Source organism: Sorex fumeus, unplaced genomic scaffold (assembly GCF_029834395.1).
Source record: "Sorex fumeus unplaced genomic scaffold, SorFum_2.1 ptg000044l, whole genome shotgun sequence".
In the NCBI taxonomy this organism is placed as follows: Eukaryota; Metazoa; Chordata; class Mammalia; order Eulipotyphla; family Soricidae; genus Sorex; species Sorex fumeus.
Genome location: NW_026606101.1, coordinates 8,434,178 through 8,459,232, shown reverse-complemented (window position 1 = coordinate 8,459,232; position 25,055 = coordinate 8,434,178). Strand labels below are relative to the sequence as shown.

The following is a 25,055-nucleotide window of genomic DNA, read 5'->3' as shown; positions in this document are numbered from 1 at the left end:
CCCTTTAGTTCTTGCGAGTGATTCTGGACCCTGTAGGACCCTGGTTTGCTGACGGGCATCAGAGGCTGCCCGGAGGTTTGGATCTGCTCTGTGGCGTTCTAGCTCACCTTCCTCTCTCTCTGGGCCACAGAATCATTTTGCTTAAGAACCAGAACGGGAAGAGCCCACCACTGGGATGTAACGGTTCTGAACAGAGGTAACCCAGACTTGAGCCAAACTATTAATTGGGAAAATGGAGTTAAATTTACTGCGTTTAAAAAAACTGAATACAGCATAAGGTTTGTTGAGAGATGACTGGTTCTTTGTTCATGTTTGCTAAAAATTGAACCAGTCCCTTCTAAAAATCCTTGTCTTCCACTTTCCTGTGTAGATTTGTCTCCGAATCTTATGGTGATGGTAAGACTTACTGAGTGTGTGTGCCACTCAAGAGATAACTTATCACTATGAATTCTTCCAAGTCCTCCAACGTCGCTTACTGCCGTGTGTGTACCCGTCTTTCAGACGTTCATTTCCCCACATTCTCCTCCCCACCACCCTCCTGAAAGGGACCTGGCAGCCCCAGGTTCGATTCAGCCTTTTGGGCTGTTGGTGGTTCAGTGCAGGGGGTCAAGGGTGTGATGCTACTCAAGTTATTGCAGTGCCAGGGATACCCCGGCCATCTTGGCAGTATCGGGGACTCCCAGTCTTGTACTCAGCAATGCTTGGGGGACTGTGTGGTGCCAGGAATCGAACCCAGACTCGACACACGCTTATCATGCGCCCTAATCACTGTACTGCCTCCTGGACCAGTGTTCATTTTTTTTTTTTTTTGCTTTATTTTGTGGGGGGGGGGGGTCCACACCTGGAGATGCACAGGGGTTACTCCTGGCTCTGCACTCAGGATTTACTCCTGGAAGTGCTCAGGGGACCATATGGGATGCTGGGAATCGAACCCGGGTCGGCCGCGTGCAAGGCAAGCGCCCTACCCGCTGTGCTATCTCTCCATCCGCACCGGTGTTCATGTTTTACACTCCCAGTCCTTCTTAAACTGCCAGGCCTAGGCCAGCGCCGGTTCAGGTGGTAGGACACACAGCCGGCCCAGGTTCAGGCCCTCGCACCACAGGTTGCTCCCGAGTCTGCCAGGAGTGGTCCTTGAGTGCAGAGCCAGCAGTAAGCCCTGAGCACAGCCAGGTGTGGCCCCAAACACAAAATAAATAAATAAGCAAAATTATAAGACCAGAATGCTAATGAAATCTGTTTTTATTTTTGAATGCAATGAAAATCAACAATTCTTTTTTAACTTTTTAGTTAAAATTCTTACAATTGTGGAAATGTAATTATTTAAATCTAATCCCCCCCCCACAAAGTTAGTTTCTTAATGAATAATATTTATTTTTTTGTTTGTTTTTTTGCTTTTGGGGTCACACCTGGCAGTGCTCAGGGGTTAACTCCTGGCTTTGCACTCAGGAATTACTCCTGGTGGTGCTCAGGGGACCATATGGGATGCTGGGATTCGAACCCGGGTCGGCCGCATGCAAGGCAAATGCCCTACCAACTCGCTGTGCTATCACTCCAGCCCCCAAATAATTTATTTTTTTTTAATTAAATTGTTCTTGAAGATCTCATGGGTGGATGGGTAGGGCATGACTTTTCTTTCCCTTTTTTTTTTCTTTTTGGGTCACACCCGGCGATGCTCAGGAATTACTCCTGGCGCATGCACTCAGGAATTGCTCCTGGCGGTGCTCAGGGGACCATATGGGGTGCTGGGAATCAAACCTGTGTCGGTCATGTTGGCTGCGTGCAAGGCAAACGCCCTACCCACTGTGCTATCGCTCCAGCCCCGACTTTTCTTTCCCTTTCACTTCAGAATTTTATGTTGGATTTCCGAGTGGCTCTTGACCTTTGGAATAAAAGAGTCAAGATTCAGAACCTAGAGAATGCTAGGGGTGTGGGGGGCAGAGGAAGGAGTTGGAGCTGTGCGCACAGGAAAAAGAGATGCAGCGTGTCGCCTTGAGGAAGCCCTATTCTGGCCCAGCAGCATGGGTGGACAGAAGCCAGCCCGGTGATTGTGTGCAGTGGAGGTAGAGGAGACCGAGGGCTGTGCTTAGTGAGGCCTAGAGTTAGACCCATGCCTCCTTGCAGGAAGTACTGCCTCTTTCATAAAAGGACATTCAAACGGAAGAGAAGAAACACATTTCTGAATGGAGAACAGACAGGTGGAGAGAAACAGGCCAAGAGGTGCATGTGGGACAGGCCGAGCACAGGGGGAGTGAGGGAGAGTCGGGCTCCAGCCACTGGCGGGGTTGCTGCTGTGTCCGTCCATCACGAGGCTTGGGGAACCCAGACAGAGCTCTGTCCAGTAGGGCGGGGGGGGGGGTGGTCAGCATGGCACAGGAGAAATGCCCTCAGAATTGGGGGTGGCCTTAACCAGCTGTGTCCATGGTCCCACTATTCTGAATAGACCAGTGGGAAAATGTTAATATTTAGGTTTCTCAGAAGTTTCTAAATGGGTTACTCCTGGTTCTGTATTCAGAGAATTCGTCCTGACCATGCTCAGGGGGACCATGTGGAATGCTGGGGATCGAACTCAGGTGACTGCATGCCAGGCAAACTCCCTACCCGCAGTGCTCATCTCTCCACCCCCTGCTTTTTTCATTGTAACAGTCTCCTTTATTTTATTTTTAATCTCAGTCACTGTGATTCAGTTTCACAGTAGTGTCGGTAGTGGGTCTCCGTGGGTATAGCGCCCAGCACCACGAGCGCTGCCCCCACCAGAGCTACACACACATTGATTTTGAGGGGGTGCTGGTTTGATTGGAGCTGCTTCAAATCCGTTACTAATGTTTTTCGTCATGAACAGGAGAAAACCTCGAAATGAAGGAAAGTTACATAGAAAGAAGCACAGACGCACGGGAGGGCAGGGGAGAGAATGTGGAGGTCGGAGAATAGACTTTTTAAACACGGTGTGGACCAGAGGTACCAGAACAGTGTCCGCCCTTTCGTTCTTGGAAGAACGGGATTGCCTGTTTTCTCTCTGAATGAGGGCAGGTGACTGCGCAGCACTCCCTGCCTTAGTCAGAGCGGGCTGGACAGTCCGGGCTGGGGGCAGCCTGCTGGTGCAAGTATTGAAGGAAAAGCAAAGGAGGCTACCTGAAGCTTCACTTCCTCAACTCTGTTCATCTTGGGGGGTGTGGCGGCGACACACAAGTAAGAGGAGCTAGTCCTTTGCTTGGACACCCACGGATCAGGGGCTGCCTCATAGGAGAAGAGCTCAAGGGACATGGGTGCCTTGACTCGGTTTTGATTCTTCAATGTATGTACTTCAGTGGTGTTTAGTATGCCCACGGTATCGTGCAGTCACTCTTAGATTAGATTCTGAAAGTTCTGTATTGACCAGCCTTGTCCCCATTAGCTAGTCATTCCCTCTGACCCCTCCCGGCCCGCTGCCCGGGCCTCCATCGTAAGCCATGTGCTTTCATCTCTGCGTTTGTCTAGGTTAGACACTTCATCGGGTGATGTCTGGCTTCCTTTCGTTGAGCTCGGTTTGATTGGCGAGTCTGCATTGGATTGTTAGCACTCTGTTCCCTGTTACCCTTTTATGGCTGCGTTGCCTTTGGCTGGACATACAGCAGTTTGTGCTTTCATTCTGCATCACATCATTCCATCTTTCAGTCACTATGAGTGATGTGGCGGTGAATGTTGGTGTTTGTGTGGACTTGCTGTTTTTTCTGTTGGCTATATGTAAACTTTGGAGTAGAATTGCTGGGTCATAGGGTATTTTGTTTTTTGGGTTACTCCTGGCTCTGCACCCAGGAATTACTCCTGGCGGTGCTTGGGGGACCATATGGGATGCCGGGGATTGAACCCAGGTCGGCCACATGCAAGGCAAACGCTCTACCCGCTGTGCTGTCACTCCGGCCCCCCATAGGGTAATTTTTAAACTTTTTGAGAAGCCATTTAACTGTTACAGTGATTTCACCATTTTGCATTCTTGCCAGTTATATATGAGGGTTCCATTTTATTCATATTTTCATCACCCTTGTTAATTGTTTTTCCTTTTTTTTCCTTTTCCAATCTTCCTAGAAGATGTATTATCATAGATTTTAATTTCTCTGATACTGATGATGTACTAAGACAGCTTGGCTGCATTTTTGTTAGCTATATGATTTGCAAATACTATATAAGTTGTCTTTCCACCTAAAAATGCCCTCTGAGGCATGTATGATAAACTTTAGTATCAGTTTTTTCTTTGGGTTGTTTTATGATTTGCTTTTGCATTTAAGAGTTCCAGTTTATGAAGACTTAACTCCTAATTTTTTTCTAGGAGTCTTACAGTTTTAGTTTTTACATTTGCATCATTGATTTGCTTTGAGTTGGTTTTTATGTGGGTGTGAATATTATTTGCATAGAAGTACCCTTTCATTGCAGTTCCTTATGTTAAAAAGATGATTTCTCCCTCCCTGTTTTTGTCATAATCAGTTGGCTGTTGATGAGTTTTATTTCCAGATCTCTATTTGATGCTGATAATCACACTATCTGCATTGTCACAGTGTAGCTGTGTAGTAAGTTTTGAAAGTGGAAAACTTGTGTCCTCAAACTTTATTCTTTTTAAATACTGTTTTTGCTATTTAGGGCCTCTTATATTTCTATATTTGAGAAATTTGAGGATTGGCTTTTCTATGTCTGTAAAATGGGCCATTGTAATTTCAGTAGGATTTGTATTGAATCTGGAGATAACATTGATCTTGTCATCTTAACATTCTTTAGTCTTCTAAATCATAAAGATCATTTTTCCATTTTATACCCATATGGTTCCCTGAGCCCAGGCAGAAGTGATCCCTGAGCATAGTCTGGAGTAAGCCGTCAGTACCACCGGGTGTGGCCCAAAAACTGAAAAAAGAAGAAAGGGAAAAAGAAACTCAGACCTAGAGGATAGAGCTCACTGCAGCTCGGAATAGAATACAGGCAGACAGTTGGTAATTTCCCACCAGGTTTGTGGTTTCCTCTTTAGCCTTTTTTTCTTTTTTAAATTTGATTTTATCAGTTAGTCAATAGCAGGAAGGCAGCCTACACAGAAGAGTAACCAAAGTTGAGTTATTCTTGAATCCCCCAGATCTTGTTTTAGGGACTTGGCATGTAGAGGGATTAAAATGGCTACCCTGAAAGCATTCCGGAGTCACTTCCAAGAAAGCACTAAGTGTGCATGAACACATTCTGGCAGCCACGACCTGAACACCACCAGGGCCCAGCCGCGGGCTCCCGCCCTGCGCAGGGAGGGACTGAACTAACTGGAGGCCTCTCTGCTGCCCCCTGACCGGGACTCCACTGCTGGGAAGGGCTGCGGCCCAGAGTCCCGCAGCACCTGAGACTTCTCATGTCTTCAGACAGTTGAGTGTGTCTGCTAATAGCCCAAGAGACTCTTTGGCTCTCGGTGAGGGGGGTCCCAAGCCACACCCAGGCCGTCTGTTGGGGTGGGCAGCACCCCCACCCATTGCGGGATGCAGATGGAAGCGTTTATTTCAGTCATGGAATAGTCATTAGGTGGAGACAGAGAGCGCCTTCTCTGTTATCTTTGGAGTAAATTCTTGCCTTTCCTCATCTTGACCCAAACCCAGGATCTCATTGTTTAGTCAGGTAAGAGTCGATTACATGACTGAATTCCATGGGCAGCTCCGGGTCATGGGGAAGTCCGTGGAGACCAGCACCTAAGGCCTCTGTCCTGTGGCCTTGCAGTACCCCTGGCTAGTGATTCTGCTTACACCTGGCAGCCTGGGACGCTTGTCTTCCCCACTTCCCCCCCACATGGCAGGCCGTGGCCTGCTTCCCACCCCTGCTTTCAGATTTTGTATTTTATGGCCGTCTCGGGCACCTTACCCGCACCCCGTCCCAGGTTTTCTTCCCCAGAACTGTGTGGTTGTGTCTGTGAGGGGTGAGTTTAGAGCTGGGTGTTGGCCCTGGGGCTCCTTCTGTTCATGGTGGTGGTTCCTGACCTTACACTCGCTTGCAGCTGGCATAGGTGCACATATGTGCTTTTCTATTAGTGGGAAACCCCGCAATGCTCAGGGCTTACTCTTGGCTCTGTGCTTAAGGATTACTCCTGGTGGTGCTCAGGGGACCATTTGTAGTGTCAAGAGTCAAACCTGGGTTAGCTGTGTACAAAGCAAGCCCCTTACCCTTCCAGTATCTGTCTGGCCCTGCACAATTGTTTTTGGCCCCATCAGCTTCCCGTAGATGGCACCTGCATCTGTGGCTTGCTTACGGGAACTTGTGCAGTGCTGGGGATCAAACCCAGGCCAGCAAGACAGTTGCCTTACCGCTGTACTACCGCTGCGTCCCTAAACAGTTCCTTTTTTTTATGGATTGATATTTTTTTTTAATCTCTTTATTGGGGTAGTAGGCATTGATTTATCGGAGTGTAAATGTTGACATGTTTCAGGGTTACAGTGTTACCACATCCACCATCAAAGGGCTAACGTCCCTCTGTGAGAATCCACACCCTCTTATTAGTGGCTGAATAAAGTTGTCTTTACAGACCTTCTAACTGGAACACCTAGGGTTGAATATTCTGTTGCCATTTTCAGGGGTATTTCCCCCCTCCCCCCCACCTTTTACTTTATACTAATGTTCAGTCTTTGGATTATTTTCTTTCTGTCAGTTTCTAAAAATGGATTCTTTGCATGCCTGCGGTGTCTGCTTGTCTTAATGTGCTGAAGGTCGGCCGTGTCTCCATTCAGACCTTTGCCACCAATGTGCTGTGCTCCTGCCCCAGGAATTCGTGTTTTTTCTCAGAGGCTCTTTAGCAGATTAGGAAGGAATTCGCTGAGTTTTATAGACAGACAACAAGCACCTGGATTGTCTCCTGGGTTTTAAGTCATCTGTTTACACTGAAACAGCTTTGTGGAAATCGCAGATACTCTCTATTATAACATTGACTTGAGTGAGTCTAATTCTGAGAGCAGATTCAGATTACAGAAATTGGAGCTCCAGTGTCTAAGCGTCTGTTTGACGAGTGGGACATGTTATTTTTAGAGAGATATATTTTAGTCCTCTTTTTAATACTGAAACAAGGTTTATTTAAAAAAAATTTTTTTTAAAAAACCATTTTTGTTAAGGTAGCAGGAGTTACAGTCCTGCTAATAATGCCACTCCCGTGTGCACCTCCTTCCGGCATCAGCCCGATTGCCAGGGAGCCTGGCTCCCCCCACCAGCGTCCTGGGACTCTCACCACCCTGCCCTCGTGTAAGGCCAGTTTCATAGACAGAATCTTCCATTCTGATGACTCTGACCATTTGCTGCTCTCTCGCTGTGCTACTTTATGTCCACCAATAAGAGAGGCCATTTTTTATGGAGGTGGTGACACCTTTCCTATTGATGAATAGAACTGATCTCCTGAAATCCACAAAATTGTAAATTGAAAAAAATTTTTTAAAGTCCTGAGTCATTTGGGGGGCTGGAGTGATAGCACAGCAGGTTGGGGTGTTTGCCTTGCACACAGCCAACCAGGGTTGATCCCCAACACTCCAGAGGGTCCTCTGAACACCTCCAGGAGGGATCCCTGAGCACAGAACCTTGAGTAAGCCCTGAGCACTACTTGGCGTGACCCCAAAACCCAAGAAGAAAGTAAATAATTAAATGCCAAAAGAGTATTTAAGGGGCTGGAGCAATTAGTATAGTTAGTAGGGCTTTTGCGTGCATGCTGTTTACCTGGGTTCGATTCTCGCCATCCCATATGGTCTAAGCACTGCCAGGAGTGATTCCTGAATGCAGAACCAGGAGCAGCCCCTGAGCATAGCTGGGTGTGACCTAAAGAGCAAAAAAAAAAAAGTCCTGAATCATTTTTATTTGGGGAGGGTGAGGGTGGTCCCTCTCTGGCAGTGCTCAAGCTGACTCATGAGTCTGCTCTCCTGGATCACTCCTGGTGATGCTCAGGGGACCATATAGGATGCTGGGTTGGCCACGTGCAAGGGAAGGCAAAATACATGCTGTATTATGACTCCAGCCACTGAATCTTTTTATTTTTTAAGACATGTAAATTTAAAGAATATTATGAATAGTTCTGTGCTAACACATTTTAGAGTTTACATGAAATAGATAAATTCTACAAATTAAAATTTTGGAATAGTGAAGAGAATTAAAAATATAAGGGAAAATCTGAATTGGCCTATAAAAGTACTAAGAGTAAGTTATATTCTAAGAAAGGGAATATTGGCTTTATATTAAAGATCCTGCTTAGTGTCTACATTAATAAGTAAAAGATTGTAATAAAAACCTTATTATAAGAGGCTGGAGCAATAGCACAGCACAGCGGGTAGGGCATTTGCCTTGCATGCGGCCGACCCGGGTTTGATTCCCAGTATCCCATATGGTTCCCTGAGCACCGCCAGGAGTGATTCCTGAGTGCATGAGCCAGGAGTAACCCCTGTGAATGCCGGGTGTGACCCCAAAAAAAAAAAACCTTATTGTATGGTGTTTCACTAATAAAAAAATAAAAAAAAAAAAAAAAGAAATCCTAATCAGACATGGAACATTCAATTAAAATGAGAGACTAGTTTATTATTGAAAATGTATCTCCCTTAGCAAGCCAGAAGTAAACCCAGCTATAAGCACCGTGAGTGCCCTGCCTGGCACCACATGTTGGGGTTTTCCTATCCTCGAAAGATGTTCCTTTAATGCTTCTAGCAGAATTGACCTCAAGGTTCTGAATTCCCGGGGGGGGGGGGGGGGGTCGCCCACCCTGAAGCTCTGTGAGGTTCCTTGCCGAGCGGAGTGATGTCCTGGCTGGCTAGAGCATCCTGGCCAGATGTTCCTCTCACCAAGTTCTCCTCTGGCTTATAGAGAGAAGCCCTGTGAGTCTGATGGACTTTGCTTTGTATACAGACTGTTTTGATCTTGCCTTTTTCGGTATTTGGTTTTTGCCTGTACATACTTAGTGTGTCTCTTGAGTTTTTCTTTCTTTCTTTTTTTTTTTTTTTTTTTTTATTTATTGAATGACTGTGGGAAAAGTTACAAAGCTTTCAAGATTAAGTCTCGGTCATACAATGATCAAACACCTTTCCCTTCACCAGTACATATTTTTCACCACCAAGAACCCCAGTATACCCCCTTCCACTCCTCCCAATGCCTGTGAGGCAGATGATTTCTACTTAACTCTCTCTCTACTTTGATTACATTCATTATTTCGACAAAAGATGCACCATTATTGCTTAGAATTTCCCCCCAACAGTCAGATCTGCTGAAAGGGCATTGTGAAAAAAATTTGTTTTCTATAGCTGGTTATGAAAGCCATATGATGTTGGATTTCTGAAATTTTCCTAAGTAATTCTGGAGGGATTTCTGCTGAGAGCCAGATAATTACGAGATTGGTTTCTGTGCGTCTGGTGTTAGGGCCATTGTGGGAGGCAGTTTGTGACCTCGGTAGGGCATGAATGATGAGCTTGTACTGCCCCCCCTTTCCATGAGATTGCAGTTGCCCCGTCACTGCTGGCTCATACCTGGCTGTCACCTTGCTGCCGGGGGGGCTGGGGCTGGGGCTGGGGGGTGGACACAAAAGGCGGAAGGGAGCAACACCCTTTCCCTCCTGGGGAGGCATGGCGCCATAGTTTAACGCATGGTCCATTCACTTTTCTGCCACAAGCTGCCGGGCTCTGGATTAAGTCCTTTTGCCTCTGGAGCCATGGCCATGCCAGAGAGCCGCTCGTGGGGGGCAACTCGTGACCTCTGTAGGGCGTGAAGGACGAGCCGGTCTCTTGACTTTTCTTAGTTGATTTTTTCTGGCGCCCTTAGGTCCTCATTTGGTTGCCTGCATTTCTCAATTCTGGAAAGTTCTTAACTCTGACTTCCTTAACCGTTAGTTCTTCATCAGACTTGCCTTCCTGGTCCTCAGGTAGCCCGTGATTCATGCTGTTCCTCTTGAGCTCATCCCCTAGTACTCTGGTGTGCTGTTGATATTTTTCAGACTTTTCCCCATCTTTGATTGGTTGTTTTCTAGTGGTTTCCTCCATCTCATCTTAGAACGTCTCGTTCTTTTCCTCACTTTTGTTGTGCTGCTGCTCAGAGCTTCTAATGAGTTTCTCCTGTCACCTGCTGTCCTCGGCACTTCTGGCATTTCTACTTGTTGTCTTGTTTCGGCTCTCAGACGCCTGTGCCCTCGTTTCTTTGAGCTCATCAGACCTCCTCCTCCTGGTGTCACTAATGTCCTTTTCTGGGGCTTTACAGAGCTGGTTGGTGTGGTTTGCTCGTGACCCTGGTGGCTTCTTCGCGTCTTCCCCATCAGTTTTCATGTGTTCCTGCTGCTGTGTGTGTGGGGGGGGTGTCTATAGTTAGAGTCCCTGGGTGCTCCCTGTGGGCCGGGGGTGGGGGGGTACTCCTTCCCGGATCTGCCCATCTTTCCCCGGTGACAGGAGAGGAAGCAGTGTGAGGCTGGCCCAGCAGATCTGCCCCACAGAGAGACAGGGTGGAGGTGGGCCATCATGGCAGAGGTGGGTGTGGAGGCTGCCACGTTCTCTGCGGGCAGGTGGGCCGCAGGCAGAGATGCCATCCCCTCTGGTCTGTGAGTGTTCTCTGGGAGCTGCTGAGCTGGGTGCTGCTCTCTTCCCCCCGCCCCTGGTGAAGATGGGAGAGTGAGTGGAACCATACTTGGCAGTTAAGGAAGTTGTACCCTGGTCTCAGTGTGCTCTCAGTAAGATGGAGCTTTTGAGATAAGAATCGTACAGGCCACTTTCATGGTTAAGATAAAAGTGTCCATGATTATAATCTGATCTCAGCGAACCCTGTGTGGGCAGAGCCCAGGAACTCACCACAGTGCCGAAGACCAGGAGACAGGACCAGCCAGCTGCCGCTGTGGCTTTCTGAGCTCGCGTGCTGAACCGCCTCTAGGAAACCTTGTGTGTCCTTTTTACTATTACCCGTGTGTGTTTTTCATCTCTGGTTCCTAAATGCCACCTCTGTTGGGTCTGGTCTCTCTTGATTGGGGTGGGGGCAGGGCTGGTGCATTTAGGTCTCTCTCGGGGCCAGAGAGGTGTGGTAAGGGTTAAGGTACTTACACGCTGTTGACAGTTAGCCCTGGCTCTCCAACACTGCCTTGTGTACCCGGAGCCCACAGCGTCTTCACCCTGTGCATGCCAGGAGTCCCCTGGGCCTCTTCGCACTCTGAGTCTCCTTCCCTCTGGTCTGTACGTCGAACTGCCTTCACCTGTGTGCTGAATGCCTCCATCTCGATGGCCAGCCTGGAGCCTTGGGAAGACCACAGAGTAGTTGGTCCAGACTGTCCCTCTTCTTCCTTCTCACATACCGGTCCTTCTTTTTCCCCGTCTCACTCTGGCATTGCTGGTCCTCAAAACCGGACACCAGGAGTCCCTGGAGGTGGCCCCGCAGGCCATGGGAGCAGACAAAAACCAGGCATTCTCCTCATCCACTTTCTCCCGTGTTTCCTGCCTCTCTGGTTTGCCTCCTCTGGGGCCACTCTCAGCGCCCACAGCTCCTCTGCCACCACCGCTGTCTCCCTCCTCAGCATGGAGTCCCGGAGCCCCTGACTTCATTGTCTCGATTGTTCTACCGTATCTCCCTTCTCTTCGTTATTGGGGACGAGGGGTTGGCTCTGCTCAGGGATCTCTCCTGTCTGCTTGGTAACAGGTGGCGCCGGGGAGTCCAACTGGCAGCGCCCTACCCACTGTTCTGTCTCCCCGGCTCCTCTTCATCTACCTCTACCCCCTTTGTTCTCAGGGTCTCATCTGGTTCCCTGCAGTGGCTCATCGCTGATTGGTCTGCATCTCTTCTTACATCCTGTCACTCCGATGCAGCACGGAGCTTATTCTCCTGCCGTGAAATCCTAAAGCATGACTTTTGATGAGCCCCGTTGGCCTCATCAGCCGCGTCTCTTGTATCCCGTTGTATTTGTCTGGGCGGCCTTCTGCTTGGGGCTTACATGGGTTGGCCTCTCTTCCTAGGACACTGCCTGCTTGCTTCCACCGCTTCTTCCTCAGCTAATTCACACCTGCTCCTGTTTTAGGTGATGTTTCCCAAGGGGGCATTACCCTGCCCTTCGCTAGAGGAGCGCGGGGTGGGAGGCTCTTACGTCATCCGTGGGGCAGCAGAAGCCTTAGCAATTGGGGGCGGGGAGAAGGGTTGCCAGGTTACTTTTCCCCCGATGTACTGAGTCACAGTACATCCTTGATGGGGGTGCGGGGCTGAGGGTTTTCCCATGAGATCTAGACTTACCCCTTGGACCCAGTCCTTCTCTCCCAGCCTTTCCATGGAAAGGGTTTCACTGTAGGAAGAAGTATATTCTGTGACTTGTTCAGGAGTTCGGGGGCCCTTTTCTCTAACCAGCTTTCAGTAAACGTGCTGAGCTTTCAAGACATACTTGAGATTTCTGGCAGGATGGCTTTCATTGCCCATGAATCGTTCTCTTCGGTAATCCCCGGCACTACTGGGTGTGGCGCAGAAACCAGAGCAAGGTCTCTGGGGGCTGGAGAGAGGCTTCGGCAGCTGGGCGGAAGCCAGGATCGACGGATGCCTTGTGCCACCTGGTCCCCTCACGCCACGAGGAGTGACTCCTAGGACTGAACCCAGAGTCACCACCAGCTTTTGCTGGGTGTGGCCCTGATCTGAAAAGTCGAATTCTTTCCGTTTCTCTGTCTTTTCCTTCACATGATAAACCAGTTAACCCTCCTCACCCCCTCCACTAATTCATGCTGAATAGTTTCACAGATGCCTTGCAGCTGCCCCTTGTTGTTTCCCTTCCTGCGGAGGTGTGAGGACACCAAGTCCAGCAGGGGGTTCGTGTGCCACACTGGAAGCAGAATGGGGAGAATTGGAGCTTGGATTTTCCGTCTTGTCTGTTCCTATCAAAGCAATCCTCAATCTTGTCTAGAAACTAGCACTGTAGCACTGTCCTCCCGTTGTTCGTCGATTGGCGTGAGGGGCACCAGTAACATCTCCATTGTGAGACTTGTTGTTACTGTGTTTGGCATATGGAATACACCACAGGGAGCTTGCCAGGCTCTGCCTTGCGGGTGAATTACTCTCGAACTCTCTCGAACCCGGGTCGGTCGCATGCAAGGCAAACGCCCTACCTGCTGTGCTATTGCTAAGAAATCTATTTCTTATTTTCTGGCTGCTACTGGAAAGCGATGGAATCCTTCCTGTTGCACCTGGTCCAGGGCCCCAGCAGACCTTGCACCTAAATGCCAATAAACCTTGCTTAGAATTATCCTCTGTAGAAACACTCCTTTTCCTGCCCTTTGAGTTGTCGCGCCCACCCCCACCCCCAGGAGTGCATGTCTCTCCCTGCACTACTTGGCAGTTCGGCTGCACTTCAGGAACCTGGTTTTCTATTAATATGGAAATGGCCCTATGGAAGCCTCTGTGTTGGGGGCTGGGGGTGCTGGTTACTTGCTTATGACTTACTGCTTTGTTAGTTAACTAAAGTACATCCAGACTGTGTACAATGAATGGTTCTTGTGCTTCAGTGTTTTGATTTAACCTGGTTCTCTATAGCAGGAACAAGTAAGTGGCAAAAAATGTAATAATTTTTATTGAGCCTGGTACATTTTAAAATTAATATATTTTTAAAGAATCTTTTGGACACCAGTTAAATTGTAAGTGATTAACTTGCTGCTTACATTAAGGTTTGAAATTTTGCCTGTTCCTGACATTTTGTTTTTGTTAGATTTATTTGTATTACTTCAATTATGTGTAGACACTTTATTTTTCTAATCTTGCTTTTGCAAATCTCTTGTCAGTTTGGGAATTTTGTTGTGACAGAAGGCAATCAATCCCTTATTAGCCCTTCTTTGGGTCCTCCGGGGAGAAATAAATACCCTGAGAACACTGCTGTAACTTTGAGTTAAGAAGAAAACTTTCCCTTTTTGGCTTGGCCAGTAAACGGTCAGATCACCCGGCTTGCTCCTCTCCTGGGGCACTTCTGGGAAGGACTTTGCGTGTGTCCTTGTTACGGGCTTGGTGATGGAGCTTGAGAGGCCCTGGCCGGGACCCACAGTTTCCTCTTTTCCTTTTATCTCCCCCAGTGTCTTACTCAGCAGCTCCAGCGCTGCTGTGACACCCAGAATGTATCATTTTGAAATGTTGCAGCTGCCACTAAGTCATGTGCAAGCATGGAGCTGGCTGGGAGAGAGGTGCAGGTCAGTGATGGGTTTTTGTTCCCACATAGATCCTTGAAACACTGTTAAAAAATTCTGGTAGATTACTGCTCTCCCTTTACAAAAGGGATGAATGAGTGGATGACTGAATGACCTAGAAGCAGACTGGTTGATTTCCCTGGGAAATAGCGTAAGCCTCCAGTTAGGGCCAGGGGACTGGGGGGGCAGAGGGGCGGGGGTTTAAATAGCAGGGGGGGGGGGGCGACCCGGCTCCCTCTGTCTTCAGAGAGTGAAATCATCCCTCGACTTACATTCAGTGCAGCAGGTCACCTTTGAAACAGGCCCGTCATCAATTGTTTCATGCCTAATAGCCCTTTATGACACTTGGTTGGGAATAGCTGAGCAGTGGGTGGTTTTTATATACCATATGTCTTGTAGCACAACAGGGTGAGAGAAAGGAAACCGTGAGTCTTGGTACTCGGCTTATCAAGTCAGGCCCTGCCAGCCGTGTTATTTCTGACATAAGCTTTATGTAAATACTTCCTACTAAGAAAAAATTACGAGGTTTGACAGTGTTTACATTTTGATCACTCGTTTCCTAACTTGAGTTGCCATCAGACACGCTTATGATTTTGTTTTGAAAATGGAATTCCTGAGGAGAGGTCATTGCGGTGTCAGCCCCTGTTGTTTCCAGCTCTGGGCTTTATCCCGGAGCTCATCTCCGGCATGTCAGGTCTGGTTTGCCACGGTGGCCAGAAAAGGCAAAGAATGCGGGCGCCCCGCTCCCCTCACCGGCTGTCCCGGCCGCGCGGGCTGTCGCGTCTCCTGGGCCCGCAGCAGTTAGGGCATGTCAGACACATTTTCTCCTGGTTGGGAGAGTCCGAAGCCTTGCCAGGAGCATAAATCTCCAGTGTTATCTGGCAGCCCCACATGGAGCCTTCACCTCTGGTTTAAACACCTCTGGGCACCGGATCAATAAGCCCAGCAGTTCGTTACAGATGCCCACTTCCCCGCCCCGGGGCCTGAGCGGGGGTGCAGAGCAGCGGGGCCTCTGCGGGGAAGTGGGGTTTGCAGTCCTGGGTGGGTGTCGCTAAACGGACGCCTCACCTCAGCCCCTCTCCTTCACCAGCACCCCAGAGTCAGTCAGGCCGGGACATGAAAGGAGAGTGGCAGGAGTGCATGGGTCTGGTGTGTCGTTCCTCGCTGGCACTTGGTGCTGGAAGAGGGCAGGATTGCAGGGACACGGGCAGGCCATGTGGGCTGTGGAGAGAGGAGGCTCCTGGCGCTGGCTTCCTGGATTCCTGCATGAGGCACGGTGGCCCGATTCTTTGTGACACACAGGCGTGAGGCATTTCAAGCCAGGCGCGTACGGCCACTTGGCCCCCTCATTTCTCCACCTGAGTGGTTCTTGGTGTATCAGAGATTGCGGGACGTGGCACACTTAATGAGTCAGAAGAATTCAAATGGAGCTCGTCACATGGACGTGGCCTTTAGAGGTTTCGTGCGAGGCTGGGGTTTCTTCCGAGGACAGGAGTTGCTGAGGGCGTGGTTTGGAGCTTCGTGACGACTGTTTGTAGCCCACACTTTGGCCAGAGAGCAGGTTGAGAGGTTGAGGGAAAATGCTTCTTGGGTGTACTCAGTTCTGTCTCCTTTACCTTCCAGAACCAAAGAGGTTTAAGTGGAAAGGGGAGATGGGGGTGGGGGTCACCTCGCTGAGGAAGCATCTGAACCTGCTTCTGGCTGGGGGCGGGGGAAGGCTGGTGAGGTGGGCGTTCGGTTTGGAGTCACTGTTATATTGTTGTTGATTCTGCCGCAGCATCTGTACATGACTTTTATTTGGAAAGGCCGAGCTTTTTGGTTTGGGTTTTGTTGGGTTTTTTTTTGTTGTTGTGTTTGTTTGTTTGTTTGTTTGTTTGTTTTTAAGGAGAGGAGCAATAGATCAGAGTTGGTAGTGATTGAATCTATTCAGGGGATTATAGAAGTAATTGTTTGACCTAACTGCTCATTTGCTTATCTCAAGACTTTAGGCTAATCCGTAGGTTAGATTCAATTTCCATTTTAAGCAGGTACATGTTTTAATAATTTTAAAGGTAATTTTTACTTGTATGCATAAAGGTAAAGGTAAAGGCCCTCCCGTTGTTCATCAGTTTGCTCGAGTGGGCCCAGTAACGTCTCCATCATGAGATTTGTTGTTACTGTGTTTGGCATATCGAATACGTCATGGGGAGCTTGCCAGGCTCTGCCGTGCGGGCGAGATACTCTCGGTAGCTTGCCGGGCTCTCCGAGAGGGGCGGAGGAATCGAACCCAGCTCAGCCGGGCTAGCTGCGCGCAAGGCAAACACCCTACCGCTGTGCTATTGCTCCAGCCCATTTTATTGGTAAAGCAGATACTAAAAATGTTGAACTGCTGATTGACATATATATCTCTGTGTGATGGCCAGGAATTTTATTTTATTTTTAAGTTTTAAAAAGTTGTTCACAATATTTGATTACATTTAAAATTCAAACACCAATCCCACCATTATCGCACCTTACCACCACCATATTTTGAATATTTTCATATTCAAACCCCAAAAGACCTGGCATTTTTAACTCTCAGCCAATGCATATTTTTTATTAAAGAGCAGTTTCTGTTTACAGCAAGATTAAGAGGAAGGTACCGAGATTTCCCAGGTGCCCCAAACATGCACGATCTTCCCCCAGTATCAGCGTTTCCCACTGGAGTAGTATGTGAAGCATTCTGTCATCACCCCACATTGGCACGTCATAGGCACCCCAAGCCCATAGTTCGCTTTAGGGTTTACTCTTAGCAGTTTGCATAGTCGCCGTTCGGACAGATGTTCAGTGGCATGTGTCCATCGTTATAATATTTTCAGAACCCTCAAAATGCTGTTCCACTTATTCATTCTCCTCCTCTCCAGCTCCTGTCACCATAGTTTTTCCTTTTCCAGCATGCCAGAGTGGAGTGAGTACAGCATTGGCCTTCGTGGATGGGCGGCTTTCAGTTAGCTTCACAATTCCTCCGTCTCTTTTCATGGCTCCATAGCTCATTTCTCTTCAGTACCTAAAACCACGCTGTTGCTTGGATGTACGAGACCTATGGAAGAGTGCTTTGGTTGCTTCCAGGATTTGGCAGTTACAAAAAGTGCACCATAAACTTGTGTGGACATGTGTTTTAAACACCTTGAGTAATTATCAATGAACATCATTGCTTGGTTGTGAGATAGTTTTACTTCTGCCAGACTGATAAAGTCACTGCACTGTCTTTGCAGTGCCACCAGCAGTATCTGAGAATTCTGTTGCTCCGCATCCTTCCCAGCATTTGGAATTGTCATGCTCTGAATTTGGGTCTTTGCAGCAGGTGTAAGTGCGTGTCTGTATCTTATTGTTGTTTTAGTTTGTGTTTTCCCAAAGACTTGTCTCGGGTGTAGTGATGGTACGGTAGGTAGGGCACTTGGCCTTGTATGCATCGGTCCTGAGTTTGATCCCCAGCACCCCAGGTCCTTGGAGCCTGCCAGGAGTGATCCCTGAGCACCATCGGCGGTGGCCCCAAAACCCAAATAAATAAAAATAAAATAAAGATGTGTCTTTTGCAGAATGCATCCGCCCATTTTGTGGCTTGTCTTTTCACTCTCTGAGAGTGCCTTTCACAAAACAGAGATCTTGCCTTTGAATAAAGTCTGGCTTTTTTTTTTCTCCTTCTGTGTGTCGTGCCTTTGGTGTTGGAGGCAAAAAGCCGCAAAGCAGAGGTCAGGTAAATTCACTGCTGCTGTCTAAGAGCTTATAGTTTTACATTTAGGTCTGTGATTAGTTCCAAGTTAATTTTTTACCTTGCAAAGGAAGTCTTGCAAAAAGTTTTGTTGGGGTGTGTGTGAATGTGACCAATTGTTCGCATGCCATTCCAATACAGTGGGTCCTTGAACATGAGTTTGAAGGACCACTTTGATCCGGATTTTCCTGTAAATAGTATAACCTCACAGAACACAGCAAGCAGTAACTGTCTCTAAATGCATTTTTCTTCCTTCTGATCTTCACTTTTTCTTCAGCATTATTAAAAGGGAACAATATGTATGCAGTGTGCCAAATCTGTGCCATCAGTAAGGTGACGCTCGAGTCCTCAGCAGGCTCTTGGTTACTAAGGTTCAAGAGTTAGAGGTGAATTTTTTATTTTTGGTTTGAGGGCACACCCGGTGATCAATGGCTTTGAGCTCAGAAATCACTCCGGGCAGGGCTCGGGGAACCATGTGCCAGGGATCGAACTCGGGCTGGCTGAGTACAAGGCACGCGCCCTACCCTCCTCTGCTGTGGCCCCGGGCCTGCTCAGGGAATAGGGATGGGTTGTTGCAGTCATCTTTCGTGATTGGAGAGTTGCGTGGCTTTCCCTGGTCCTCCGCCTCTCCATGAACTAGAGGGTCTCTCTCAGCACTCACGGTCACTGGTAGTGATTCACCTGGGACTGCATTGACTCTCGATCACATTGGGAAGCATGGGCACCTTAACAGTATTGTTCCTGCCCACAATTGTGGACTTCGCTCCATCTTTTAGGTTTTTTTTTTTAAATCAACTATTTATCTCGTGTGCATCTTGCACATGTTTTTTCAGGCTTCTACCTGAGTATTTCACGGTTTTAGCACCTGCTCTTATCATTGCATGCTGATATAGATGGTATTTCATTTTATTTATTTATGAGGTGTGGGAGAGGGGAGACACCCAGCAGTGCTTGGGTCCTGCCTCTGGTTCTGTGCCCAATCCCCGCACTCTCTCTCCAGCCCCTATATTTCCTTCTTATTTTAAATTTCCTTGGTTCCCTCTCAGCATGTAGGAAGGAGACCACGGACCTTTTTCTAGAGTGACTTTTTTTTTTTCTTTTTGGGTCACACCTGGCGATGCTCCAGGGTTACTCCTGGCTCATGCACTGAGGAATCACTCCTGGCGGTGCTCGGGGGACCATATGGGATGCTGGGAATCGAACCTGTGTCGGCCATGTTGGCTGCATGCAAGGCAAAAGCCCTACCCGCTGTGCTATCGCTCCAGCCCCTAGAGTAACTTTTTACAGTCCAGTTTTGTCCTCCTTGTCAGTGACCGTCCCACCCTTACTCTAATGGTGGCCTCACCCCAAGCTCATGTGTCTTCTGCTCCGAACGAAGAAACCACACAGAAGGCTGAAGTTAGTGGCCTGGGGAGGCACATGGTGGGCAGGATGTTGTCACAGTGGCCCGAGAAAGGAGCTTCCATGGAGAGCATTTCTCCTGTCATTGCAGTCGAGTTTCTGCCCTGAGTGCTTAGAAAGTGTGCCCAGGAGCACGGGGCCCTAAGCTCCATCCCTGACACTGCAAAAAGAGAAGTGTAGAAGTATTATAAAGGGGTTTGGGTGACATACAGAAGTGTAATAATAACCGCCCAACCGTTCTTCGATCCCCAGCAGAAGTTGACGGGGTTTCTTCTGCAGAGCTTGTCTAGAGGAGAGTATTGAACTGAGGTGGTTTCCCCTCTGCTGATGCGTCCGCCCTCCCACTGGGGACAGACTGTTCCCTGGTGAGGCGCTCCTGAGTCAGCCCAGCATGTGGGTCCAGGAACTCAGTGTTTTCAGCCTGTTCTTAAGGATTCTTCACGTGAAGTGCTCTGTCGCACCCTTGTGAGTGGCCCCTAAGTCTGGTGGCTCATTCAGTAGCTGCTTAGAGAACGTGGGCAGACGTTCGGGAATGATTTGACCTTTTTTTCTACCTGAAATTCAGGAGATGCAGAGCCACAGTGAAGGGGGGAGGGGGGTGCCCCGCAGAGCCTCCCTCTTGCTGCAAGAGAACAAGAGACCCCCACCCCTCCCCAAGCCCAGCTCAGGGAGCGCTGGTCATGGTGGGGGAGCACCACTGGGAAACACCTCAAGGGTCCGGGAAGTCACTACGGGTACTCAGACTTGTCGAGTGTTTGTGGAGACTGTCCGCCCGGGCTGAATCAGAAGCACAGCTTGACGGTGCTTGCTTCCTCGCCATGCCTGGACGGAGCCTCAAAACAATTGGAAATTCTGAGCATCTCTGTTTTATTAGCTATTTTGAAATAGCTAAGAACCGGCTCAAAAAGAATTCAAATACAAAATGTCACTTCTTTTTACCTGGGAATACGAAGTTAAATGCCATTTTACCCACTTGCCGTTCATGAACTCCAATCTGAAGTTTTATCTTTGAGGGGTCTTTTCTACTGTGCAGGAGTTCGACACTTTCCTAGCAGGCCACTGATTGTGGTTCTATCCATCAGCACCAACTTGTGGTTTCCCCAGTACCACCAGGAGTGATTCCTAAGCACTGATGAATGTGGCCCCAAACCAACAGAAATTAGTAAGGTTTTAAAGAGTTTGAAAACGCTGGCACGGTGTCTCTGTGACAGGGAGAGGAGTCTCCTGGGTGGGAGGGAGTTGCAGCAGAGCGAGGGGCTGGTTGGTCCTCTGCAGCTGCCCATCAGCAGACTGAGTTTCTCCGTCTTCTCTTTGTTTCCGCAGGAATATAAACAGAAGCTCGCTCGGGTTACCCAGGTCCGCAAGGAGCTCAAGTCCCACATCCAGAGCTTGCCGGACCTCTCGCTGCTACCCAACGTCACGGGGGGCCTGGCCCCACTGCCTTCTGCCGGGGACCTGTTCTCCACTGACTAGGACAGGTGTCGGGCCCCAGGTCCCCATCTGAACCAGCGGAAAGAAGAGGGCAAGTCGTGGCTGGAAATTCCCTAGTGGCCCGTCCCCCGCCCCCAGAATCACAGACTCTGATTCTCCTCTCCAGCCTCCTGTTGAGCACAGTTCCGACCCGTGGCGAGTCGAGCCCGGTCTGGAGTCACGCTCGGAAAGGTTCTGAGTGCCGCCCGCTCCGTGTTCTCCTGCCCCTGTCGCTTCTTCCATTCTCTGCTCCCTTTACACCCAAGAAGTTACAGAAATCATGTGTACTTTGGAAGTCTTCGGAAGACTCCTGGCCCTGAGGCAGCGTGTCTCGAAAGCAGCTTCTCCCTTCTGAACTGGGCTTGCTCGAGCTCGGCTAGGTGTCCGCCCGGGGGCTCGTCCTGGAGTCCCCGACTTCTGGTGGCCATCCACCCAAAAGGTGGGAGGCGCAACTGTCAGGCAGCTCTGCCAGAAAGAATTTGCCAAATCTCTCGTCCTCCCTTCCCGTTAGAGCAGCGCCCAGTCAAAGGTCAGGCCCCTTGGTTGTAGAAACAGACGAGTATCTAGCAAGAAGCTGTGCGGGGGACATCAAGTCGTAGTTCAGAGTGACAGGGATCGCAGGCCTCGGCAAGTCGGTAAATGGTTTGCTTCGACTTCCTCCAGATCACCTTCCCAGAGGCGATCAGGGTCCCTGCCCCGACACAGGGCGGGTTCCAGCCTGCAAAGGTGGTCATTGGAAAGGCGGTGGTGGGCCCCCACGCATGAGGAGGTCTGGGCCTCTCTGCGAAAGTAGGACACACCAGCACCCCGTCTGCTGCCTGCTCTATGGCCGCAGTTCAGAGACTGGACGTGAGATGTAGGCAGCAGGCCGCGCATGCGTAGCAGATGGTGCATCAGGGGCTGGGGCTAGTGTCCGTGTAGGGTTTTGATTCCATTATCATGCCACCTGACATCCCGACTGTGTGATGTAGTGAGAAAAGATTTTTACCTTGTTTTTAGTGAAGGCCCCACCTGCTCTTTTTGGGGGAACACATTGTGAGGGGGCGGGGGCGTTTTTGACATGGAAAAGGGTAGGAAGTGATTCGCCTCAGTGCTTTAACAGGAATCACAGTCCAGAGGCTGGAATTCAAACTGGAGAAAGAGGGGCATTCAGTGGAAGGGGCTTCAGAATCTAAATCTGTCACGTGTTTGGGGTTTTGTTTGTTTTATTTTTTGTTTGTTTGTTTTGACTCAATTTTCAAGATTACCAAAAAGCCAATGACATGTACTTTTACATCATAAGATAACAACCTGCTTTTAATAATAGATCTGGCTTCCCTCTGAGGAGCTCTCCTGGCTCCGTGAGCAGAGGGCGAACAGCCGCATCAGATGGGCAGTGTCGCTGTAGAACGTGTCGCGCTGGCGGGTCCGAGCAGACGCTGTTGCCTGCCGGTGGTCCTGTCCTCCTTCAGTTAACCAGTCTGTATCTGAAGCTTTTCTCCCAGAGGCCACCGGCAGTGGGTGACCTAACAAAGTGCGAGATTGATGCCAATGGCTGCTGTTTCTGCGCATCACCCCTCCCTGGGTCTCAGGAGTCCCCTCGGGGACTGGCTGCCTCCTCCGGGGAGGTGGGTCGCTGCCGAGCAGCCAGGGTGGGCCAGGCCGAGCGGCTCATCGCAGACGTCACGACAGCAGAGCGTGTGCCCCAGCTCCATTGCATCTGATGGAGTCCGACCAGCAACTGCTGCAGAATTATTACTGCAGGAACAGGAAACATGGAATCTGTAGCGATTATGTAGATGAAATGTGTTGGCCCTCAGCACCTGTTACTAGTACACTTCCTGTGAGGGAGTCTGCTTTGTTTTTAGTTTTTTAATGAAATGCTTTTGTTCTTCGAATCTTACTTCTTCCCACCTCTTCTTTACATGTGCTTATTTCATCTGTTTAATTTAATCGATCCTTTCTCCTTGTATGTATGAGGTGAGTGGGTGGGGGTTGGGCAGTTCTGTGTTTTTTTTGGGGGGGAGGGTGTTTGTTTGGTTCTTTCCTTCTTAGAGCATCCCTAGACCTCAAAGGGCCTTTCCTCTAGGGCATATTCCTCAGAAAGTCTTCAATCTTCTTTTGTTTTTGTTTTTTGGGTTCCTCCCCCCACCCCCTTAAAGAATATTTTTAAAGCTTAAATTTGTATATTAATTTAGGACTTTATTTAGAAGTATAGGCTGTCATTGGTGACAGCAGTATATTCTGAAATGTCTCATAGATATCTATTTTTGAATAAAGATGGTGTTGTTGAATGACACTGTGTGGTGTCTGTTTGCCCTGCAGGGTGCCTTGTGCCTGGGGCCCTTCTGTGTCCAGGAGTCACCCGGCAGGCCTGCTGTCTGCAGATCCCTGTCCCTTCGGAGTGTTTGCGACTGTTCGCGGCCCATAAATACTCAGCACTTGCACAGTATCTTCTGGTTCTTTCCCAGGGCTTAATTAGCTTTAATTGGCCAACCTCCACAGTACCCAGGAGAGGGCTCTGGGTACTCAGAATAGTTTGAGACTCACTGTACAGCAGAGGGAGCTGATGGAGAGAGGTTAAGTGACTCCCCAGTGGCACACGGGTTCTAACAGATTGAAGCTGGGAAGTGCTTTGATTTCAGCATTTTTGTTCACACCAGCAGTTCTCCCGCGAGAGAGTTGATGTTGGCTGCAGAGCGAAAGTCACTGTGAACCATGAAAGTGAAGCATGAGAGAACCGCCAGCTCGAGTGGCATGTCTCTTCCAAACACTGTGGGCTTCCTTTGTCCTTGCTTTGCACTTTTAAGTTCAGTGAAAGCATATTGACTACTATTGGTTAAAACTCAAAGTAATAGAAAAACTGTGTCAGACCCAGCCTGGGGGAGCCATCGGTAGATCCCCAAGGCTGGTTTCACCACTCCTGCTGGGAGAGCAACATTGGCCCGGGGGAGGGAGTTCCCCTTCTCTCGGCCATAGCTCTGGGCTTTTGGGGCTGAGTGGAACTCGAGTCCAAGTCTAGAAATAGGAAAGCGCAGGTTATTCGACCCCCACGTTCTGCCTTAAAATATAAAGGTTGGCCGTGATGGGTGAATCTTGGGAGATGAGAGCTCTTTCCTGTCCCCAGGTTTCATGGCCTAGTTAATATCTTCGCTCCTACCTATAAATAGGAAGTCCATAATTCTCTGGTTTAATTAGCACTTCAGGCTGCAAAATGTGACCAAGGTCCCCAAAGCTGAACAACCCAAGAGTCCGTGAATCTGTCGAAATGCTTCATTTTGGCCATCAAAGCCATTAACTGTCTGGCCTTCCTGGGCGGAGTCCTTCCCTTTTGGGGCCTCGTATTCTTATCTTTGAAACGTGGGTTCGGACTAGACTATTCCGGCTCCCTGCCAGCCCTGAAAGCGCGTTTGATCATTGTGTTGCCTGAGAAGCGTGCAAGACTGGAGTTTGAGAACACCGCAGCACATACCCGCGGATTTATTAAATCAGTTCAGTCATATTTGCGCTGTGCACACCTGTTCTTTTGAGAAGGGGGCAAGTATGAACCCATGGGCTTACAGTGTTAGGAGTCAGAACACAGGAGCAAGACTAGGGAGGTGGGGGCACGCGCAGATATGGACTGGACACAAGGGATCTGCATTTGGTGTGAGCGAAAAACCTTTTCCCAGCCTGGTTCACTGCCTGCCGTCTCCCCAGACTTTTTACTCTGGCCTGAAGTCATATCTCATCGCCTCCTCCCTGGGATTTTCCGTTCAAGACTCCTTCTTCCACTCTGAGGCAGAGATTCAATTAAGAATCCATTATTCTACCACATGGTAGATTGGAATTCGTACAGGCTTTCTGTTGTGTTGAAAGCCCAGTTTGCTCAATATTTTTGAACTCTGAACTAGTTCCCTTGCGTTGCACGTTCACTTCTACCACCGGTTTGATAAATACTGTAATTCCTGTGACTCAGACTTAAATATTTTTGACCAGGATCGGGCAGCTGCAGCATGTATTCACCCATATCTATTCTCCCCGTGATGACCTGGGACAAATTCTAAGGCTAAGGCCTTCCTGGACCTCGGCTGCCCCTTCAAGGAGGTGACTGAGGTTGACTAAAGAAACTGCAAAGTTCTTCCCAGATCTCAAGTTCTACAACTACGCTTTGAGATATTTCTACCTACAAAGGATCTTGCTAATCAGTTTCTGCATACAGCACTTTGGAAGGGGCCTGCAGCCAATGTTTGGGGAGTAGGGGGCTGCTGCGTGCCAAATGTGGGTTCTGACTCCAGGCATTCAATTTGTCTTTTTTAGGAGGGCGCACACTCCGTGCTCAGGGCTATTCCTGGGTCTGCTCAGGGGACCATGTGTGG

The 25,055-nt window shown here is 49.0% G+C and overlaps 1 protein-coding gene across 2 annotated transcripts in view; it reads left to right on the top strand.

Annotated features, from left to right (window-relative positions):
* Positions 1 to 22,994, top strand: part of RPRD1B (regulation of nuclear pre-mRNA domain containing 1B) — a 54,914-nt gene extending 31,920 nt beyond the window's left edge. For both annotated transcript variants that reach the window (XM_056121217.1, XM_056121216.1), the window contains one exon: positions 20,572 to 22,994. In XM_056121217.1, the coding sequence (XP_055977192.1) occupies positions 20,572 to 20,721 (150 nt within the window). In that variant the 3' untranslated portion in view covers positions 20,722 to 22,994. The remainder of the gene's footprint in view (positions 1 to 20,571) is intronic.
* Positions 22,995 to 25,055: the final 2,061 nt, after the last annotated feature.